This window comes from Accipiter gentilis, chromosome 15 (genome assembly GCF_929443795.1).
Source record: "Accipiter gentilis chromosome 15, bAccGen1.1, whole genome shotgun sequence".
Taxonomy (NCBI): Eukaryota; Metazoa; Chordata; class Aves; order Accipitriformes; family Accipitridae; genus Astur; species Astur gentilis.
In genome coordinates this window covers 22,221,030-22,228,354 of record NC_064894.1, presented here as the reverse complement: position 1 = coordinate 22,228,354, position 7,325 = coordinate 22,221,030, and the positions used below count along the sequence as shown (strand labels likewise).

General features: G+C 60.6%; 1 protein-coding gene across 2 annotated transcripts; it reads left to right on the top strand.

Moving 5' to 3' along the window:
• The first annotated feature begins 756 nt into the window (after positions 1-756).
• On the top strand, positions 757-6,870 carry VGLL2 (vestigial like family member 2). 2 transcript variants are annotated; one of them, XM_049817758.1, is made up of 4 exons: positions 757-837; positions 3,138-3,429; positions 5,166-5,681; positions 6,830-6,870. In XM_049817758.1, exons 1-4 carry the CDS (start codon positions 757-759, stop codon positions 6,868-6,870), a joined length of 930 nt encoding a protein of 309 aa, XP_049673715.1. The 2 variants fall into 2 exon arrangements, with proteins under 2 accessions (XP_049673715.1, XP_049673716.1); XM_049817759.1 differs by lacking the exon at positions 5,166-5,681.
• Positions 6,871-7,325: the final 455 nt, after the last annotated feature.

The window sequence follows — 7,325 nt, the reverse complement described above, 5'->3', positions numbered from 1 at the left end:
GACCTTTCAGTTCCGTAACTTTGGTGGCAGCGTTTTCAGGCGGACGCCGGGCTCCGTGAGATTTTTATTTTTTTTTTTTTTTTTGGGGGGGGGGTACCCATCTCCCTGCCTTTCCCGTACCCCCACTTCGCCCCCGTCGGCAGCGAGACCCGACCGGGGGTTGGGGTGGGGGGTCCCTCAGCGCGGGGGGGCGCGGAGCGACCCGGCGGCGGGGCAGCGCATGAAATAATGAAATGAAATAAATGGAACTAAATGAAATGAAATGAAAAGCAGCAGGAGAGGGGCTGCCCGGTTGGGCAAGACCCCCCTCCACCCGGCTCCCCCAGCGGCCGCCGGAGGGTCCCTGCGCGGCCGGGACGAGCGCCGGGTGCCGGAGCTCCCCCCCTCCCCGCACCTCCCGGGCAGCCCCGGCTACAGAAGGGGGGGTCTCGCCGGCTTCCCCCACCCCTACCAGCCGCCGGGCCAGGGGGTTGAAACTCCCCCGGCGGTCGCGGAGGACCCTCCGGCCCCGGGGCATTTGCTGGAGGGAGCCGCGCTATAGGGAGGGGGGGGGGGGGGCGCGGGAGGGAAGGAGGGCAGCAGAGGGGGGGGGGGGGGTGTCGTCTCAGCCCAACGCGGTCTCATCCCCCCTCACTCCTCCCACCAGTGAGTGGTGCCTCTTAACCCCCGGGAACCTCCCTCCCGCGAAGCACTGCTCCACTTTGCAGAACACGAGTTGATGAGGAAAAAAAATCGAATTCTCGGCGGCGGCCAGCCATGAGCTGTTTGGATGTTATGTACCAAGTCTACGGTCCTGCGCAGCCCTACTTGGCGGCAGCCTACAGCCCCTATCGCCAGGTACGGGCGGGGGGCAGCGGTGAAGAGGCAGGGGGTGGGAGGGGTGTCGTCTGGAGGATGGCCGTCTGGGGCCTTACCAAAAGGAAAAAGGGAAAAGGAGAAGGGGAGGGGAAAGGGGGGTGGGGGTGTGAGGGGGGAAGAGCTGGGAGCCTGCGATGGTGAGCGGAGCAGAACCGCATCCCACCTTGGCGCGGGGCTCGGCAGGGTACGTACCCCGGCGGCGACCGACGGGCTGCGGGCTGCCTCGGGAGCGAGAGGGCGATTTTAACCCTGCGATGCCTTTTTAGGGATTTTTTTTTTTTTTTCGTCTTCGTCTTCTTTTTTCCCCCCTTCTCTTCTTTTTTTTTTTTTTTTTTTTTTTTTTTTTTCCTTTCTCCTTTGCCGGGACGGTCTCCATCCGAGCGCGGCGGCTCGGGGCAGAGATTTGCTGGGTTTGCGGGGAGCCGGCCCGCCGGGAGCGGCCAGGCAGGGCTGCCCGGGGCATCGCTCACCCCCTGCGAGAGCCGCTTCGGGCAGATATTTTACCAGCCGCCTCGGAGGGGCTGCTCCGGAGTCACCCTCTGGAAGCGGGGGAGGCGAGAGCGCCGGGAGGCTGCGGGGTTTCCCCGGTTCGGTGGGCTGGGGGGGGGGGGGGGCGGGGGGGGAGGCAAGGCTGCGGTGCGGGATGCTCCCCGCTCCCGGGGGCCGCTCGGCGGCGGGACCCCGGCCCGTCCCCCGGCCCACGGCGGGCTCCGGGGGGCGGCGGTCTCCTGCCAGACCCGCGGGTGCTTCGTGGGCGAGAGCCACCGCGCTGCGTGCAGCTCCGCCCGGGCTATCGCGGGGAGCGATTAATCCCCGGAGTTCGAGAAAAGGATCCCTCCGGCCGCGGGGACGTTTCGCGGCACCACGCACGGCCCGTCGTGCGGGGGGAACTGCCCGCCCCGGGACGCGCACCGTCCCGCGTGGGTCCGGGCTCGTTTCCCCGGGCTGCACCTGCTGCGCGCCGCTTTCTCTTTCACCCTCTGGGTTTCTCTTTTTTTTTGGGTTTGTTTTTTTTTTTTTCCCCTCCCCTCCCCCTCGTTCCCTCCAGAAATGAATTCCTTCCTCCCCCAACACAACGACAGAGGGGATGGATAGAGACAGCAGCACCCCGGGCCCGGGGCGGGCGGCAGCCCCCGCCGTGCAGCGCCGGTGCCGGGGCGAGGGGCTCCGCTCCACGCAGCCCCCCGGCGTGGTGGCCCGTGTCCCACCTCCAGCGCCTGGCAGCGGGGCCGGAATACCTGTTACAAATAGCAAATGATGTCTTCCCCCACCTTGCCTTTTCCCCCCACCACCAACAGCCGCACACACCCCCACCCCCCCCCGCCCGCCCCGCATACGGCTTCGTGACATTATTTAGGGGGATGATCATTACCTCAATGGCCGAGCCGGGAGCCAAGTGGAAAGGCGGTCGTCACGAAGGAGTGACATTATTAAATATCTCGCGTGTCTTGGCCCAAGGCTCTGACCCGCTCCGCAAACTCCCAGCAACCGCGGACACGCTAACGCGGTTAAAGAGAAGATGGGAAACATTCAGCAAACTCCTCAACGCCCGCTGTTTTCCCACCTGGCGGAGTCCAGTAAAAACAGAATAATCTCGTAGGAAATACCTGCAGCTTCTTGCTGGCCAGGGAAATGCTTTTTTTTTTTTTTTTTTTTTTTTTTGCCTTGAAATGTATTTGAGGCTGCCAGTCTTTTTTTTATTTTAATCTTTTCTTCCCCCCCCCCCCCCCCCCCCGCCCCCTTCTTCCTCCTCGCCGCTGTGGGTTACAGGACACTCTTTGGGGCAGATTTTGCGAGCCGAGGACCGAGCCGCGCTCGCCTTCCCCCCGTTGCCGGGGGTACCACCTCCCCCCCGCCTCGCACCCCCATCTCAGTGTGTGTGTCGTCCCCCCCCCCAGGAACCGGCCTGCAAAGTGCCTTCTTGTGCGGGACTTCGTGCGGGGGCCCCGTGCGTGTAAACCCCCCGCCCGGCCGCGCCCGCCCCGCCCGGAGGCTGTCCTGCTCCATCCCCGTCGGCATCTCCGAGTTTCGGGCCCCCAGCCCTATCTGCAGCCCCTTCGCTGCCTCCCCGGGGTGGGGCAGAAATGCAGCTAGGGGGTGGGGGATGCGGCTGGGGTGGGGGGGGACAAGCGGGGAGCCGCGGAGGAAACTTTCGCATCCTCTCGGAGAGACGGCGGGAGCGGGCTCGGCGCTGCATCCCGGCCGGCACCGGGAGGGCCAGCGCACTTTGACCGCTTCTATCTTCTTTCTTGCCTTCCTTCCCTGCCCCTTTCCTCCAGAAACTCGCCTTTTACTCCAAAATGCAAGAAGCCCCGGAGAGCGGCAGCAGCGCCGGCGCCAGCAGCTCCTTCTCCAGCCACCCCGCGGCCAGCATCAAGGAGGAGGACTGCAGCCCCGAGAAGGAGCGACCCCCCGAGGCCGAGTACATCAACTCCCGCTGCGTCCTCTTCACCTACTTCCAGGGGGACATCAGCGCCGTGGTGGACGAGCACTTCAGCCGGGCTCTCAGCCAGCCCAGCAGCTTCTCGCTGGGCAGCGCGAAGGCAGCGCGGAACGCCGGCTCCTGGCGGGGTGAGGGCGCGGAGGGGCGCGGAGGGGCGCGGAGGGCAGCGGGGTTCTCCCCACACCCCGGGCCGGCACGTCGTCCCCTCCGCCGGCCGCGCATCCCCTCTCCCTACTCCCCTCCGCTGGGCCAATTGACCCTTTTAGGGGGGAAAAAAAAGAGAAGAAAACCCTTCAGTTCTCGCCGGGCTGCGGTGGCCCAAGGAGAAGTGGCCTGGGAGGCGGCCCCGGGGAACTGAATGGCCTTTACAGCGCAGGCGATTTACCTGGTGGGGCTGCGGCCAAACAAGGGGACCCCCTCACTGTGGCTGTGGCAAGAGCCTGCCCTGCTGAGCCTGCCGGGGCAGCTTGAAGTTTAGCGCGGTGGTAATCGAACGTGGGAACAAAGCAAAAAACAAGTGTGGGAACCACCTCACCAGCTTCCCGCTGCTGAAAACCAGATTGCGTGTGTCCCTGTACCTCTCCCTACACGTATCACCACCCTGGTTGGTGCTGGAGCAGAGACAAGGATGCCACACTTCTGAAATGAGGGCTTTCAGACCTGCCCCCGGCGACGGCCCTGTGCCGGCGATGGCGAGGCCACGGCTGATGCGCAGTTCTCCATAGCCTTGTCCGATTCATCCAGGACAAGCCCGTGGGGGTACCCAGGGCAGAGGGGAATAATAACCTTCCCCACCCTCTGCCCACCAGTGAGTTAGGGCAGGCACTACTTTTGCTGTAGTTTTGGGGACCCTCCCTCACAGGGCTGCCTGCCCAGCTGAAAGCCTGTTTTCCAGCCCCATCATGAATTGCTGTCAGTAGTTCCTAAGAATGAAATAGTAGCTTACATAGTTCACGGGCGAAAGATATTCAGTGCTGGAATTGATGGCAGGAGAGGAGAGTTCTTTGCTCATCACGAACTGCTTCCCCTTCTCCTAAGTAATGCCAGGGTGCAGAGCTGACGTACCTTGCTGGCAAACATGTATCAGAAGCATGGTTTTATTTGTCTGGGGAACAGTGTGCATTCCCAATTAATAATGTGTAATGTCTATCTGTGCTATTAATAATCACTAGGCCATCTCACATGTTGCTTACCAGGCAAAGAACATGTAGAGTCCTTGTCCTTTGCCCTGCCAATCTCCAAAGATCTGCAGAGTGCTTCCCAAATATGTTAGCAATATACCCAAGAACCAGGCCTTAGTCTGGTGTAAGAGATGGGGAATTGCCCTCAGATGTTTCGAAAATTCAGGCTGGCCCTTAGTTGCATCTCGTGCTGTTCCTGCCCACTTTGAAACCGCGCTGAGGCAGCAGCTGCTTTCCCAGCAGCGTCAGGCATCCTCCGAGGTGCTGGGCGTAAATGCTTAAACAGAGAGATTACTACAAAAAACAAACAAGAAAAATCCAATCCTGGAAATTGCTGCGGTGCATAATAGCTCTGGCTCAGTTTCCACTGCTGAGGAGAAGAGGTGTTTCCCTCACCTTAGGTAATAGCCTATTCCCCAAATACGTACTAAGGGAAACCTGGAGCAAGTAGTTTCAGTTTCATGGGTAAGCCCTAGGCTAGGTGTGTTGGATGTTTAGCTGGAAAGGAATCTGTACCGGCTGGGAGAATTTTCTCGTGTTTGGCAGCTGTTTGGGGGATAAAGGGAATGCGAGGGCTGGTTTGGGGGGATCTGGGGAGGGGCAGAGCCCTAGGGAAAGGAGCTCAGGGCTCGCTGCTTGTGCTCACTGCTGCCTTTCCTTTCTCTCCCGCTCCCTTCACCCAGATGGCTCCTTCCCGATGAGCCAGCGCAGCTTCCCACCGTCCTTCTGGAACAGCACGTACCAGCCCTCCTCGGTCCCAGCCACCCTGAGCAGCCCCCTGGCAGCTGCCGCCCACAGCGAGCTGCCCTTCGCCGCCGCCGCCGCAGCCGACCCCTACGCGCCGGCCTCCCTGCACAGCCACCTGCACCAGGGTGGCCCCGAGCCCTGGCACCATGCCCACCACCACCACCACCACCACCACCACCACCCTTACATCGGGACACAGAGCACCCCCTACCCCCGCCCCGCCGCCATGCACGAGGTCTACGGACCCCACTTCGACCCCCGCTACGGCTCGCTCCTGGTGCCCACCGCCTCCGTCCGCCCCCACCGCCTCACCCCCGCCTCCGTCCCCACGCCGGTCAGCCCCCCCTGCGAACTGGGCAAGAGCGAGGCGGGCGCCGCTGCGGCCTGGACGACGCCGGGACCCTTCCCCAACGCGGCGGGGGAGATGAGCCTCGGCCTCAACGTGGACACAGGTAAAAACAGCTGCCCGACGTCCCTCCGGGTCCCCCAGCTCAGCTGCGCCCCTGCCCCCTGCCTCCCTCACACCGTCCACAGTAGCAGGGAAGCACCCCCCCGCGGTGGGGCGGTTGGGGTGCCGCTGGGGGGGAATAAATCAGGGGTGGGAGCCCCATGGGAGACACCTGAGCTCTGCCCGGGGTGCCCTTCTTGGGGCTCTCAGGCCAGGCAGGTGAGGAAGGGGAGAGGGAGGACGGGACAGGGCAACACCTCACCCCCCCGCCCCAACACCCTTAAAATTTCTAGCACCCGCAAACATGCCCTGAGGGTCCAGGTTGCTTTGAGGTACTCTTCTCCCAGCCCTGGCCCTCCTCTTGCCTGCTGGGAGCAGGACGGAGCCACCCGAAATGTCACCGCTTGGCTCCCTCCACGGGGAGCGGGGACAGGCGCAGCAGAGCAGGTCATTTCTAGACCTCGCGCAGGTTCATGAACCACCTTCTCTCCTTAGTTACTTTTTCCTCCCAGTTCTTGAGGGGAAAGCACAATTGCATTTGCTGAGCAGAAAGGGCAACGGTTTTCCCTTGGTAGTGGCACCCTGTTCCCGGTGGGCTGCCTGGCAAAAAGGCTGTGAGGCCACAGCGGTGACAGAAAGGTGACACAGGCATAGCCAGCAGTGGCAGTTCCTGAGTCAGTGGTTGCGGAGGCAAGGAAATCTGCTCTGGCGACAGTTCTCCATGCTGAAGTTGGGTTATCGCGGCCACGGATGGCTCCTTACGGTGGCCTCACCTTAGGCAGGAGGGACCTGTGCCTGTCTCCAGTCTAGCTTGGGCTCTTCTCCTTGCTTCACGGCCTCCTGGGACTCTGGGGAGCCCATGTTTTAGACTGATTCTCTGATCTCAGCCGGCCGAAATGCAGTTTGTCTTTCTCTGTCCTTAAATGCCTGTACCTATTTTTCTTCTTCCTTTTTTTTTTTTTTTTTTTTTTCTCTTCTCTCCGTTCTCAGGTTTGCAGCCTCAGGATAAAAGCAAGGATCTATACTGGTTTTAGAGCTGTCCTTCACTCTTCTTCCCCTGGCTCTCCCCTGTAGATCTCTGCCTGTTAGACATGGTGGCATTCAGAGCTGAAATCGGGTCAGTTTGTAACAGCTTCTGATCTTGGTTTGCAGCTCGCCGTTACTCCTTCTGTGGTGGATCCCTTCTGAGCTGATGTGCTGACTCAAAGACTCTCAGATCCCCCCTTGCCCTTTTCCAAGCCCACCGTGGCCCGGCAGCTCGGGGAAAGACAACGGGACTTAAAAGGACCCGGCATTGCAAGGACGGTACTTTAGACTTATTTCGGAGAGGAAAATCCTTCCGTTGCAAGAAGAGAGCCAAAGACGTTGAACTTCTATTTAAGCAGATCCCACAGCCAGAACTGCAGTCAGACTACTCTAAAAGAGTCAAATGACGTCATGGATGGTGATGCAAAACCACTGGCCTTCGTACAGGGCACAGAGGAAATCATGGGGGTTTTTTTTTTTAGTGGTGTGAATATTTTTTTATGGCAGTAAAAATTATTTCTCGAATGCAAACATGGGAAAGCTACTTAGCAGTTTTGAACTGGATTTTTACTTTACATTATAGAAAAGTAAAAGGAGAAGAAACTGGAACTCACTAACATTT

What these genes read in the sequence shown, in the direction of transcription:
- VGLL2 (XM_049817758.1), top strand. Translation starts at nt 757, where the DNA reads ATGAGCTGTTTGGATGTTATGTACCAAGTCTACGGTCCTGCGCAGCCC. An exon ending in CCTACAGCCCCTATCGCCAG is followed by an intron (nt 838 to 3,137) that starts GTACGGGCGGGG and finishes CCTTTCCTCCAG; the next exon opens with AAACTCGCCTTTTACTCCAA. An exon ending in CGGCCTCAACGTGGACACAG is followed by an intron (nt 5,682 to 6,829) that starts GTAAAAACAGCT and finishes CTTGGTTTGCAG; the next exon opens with CTCGCCGTTACTCCTTCTGT.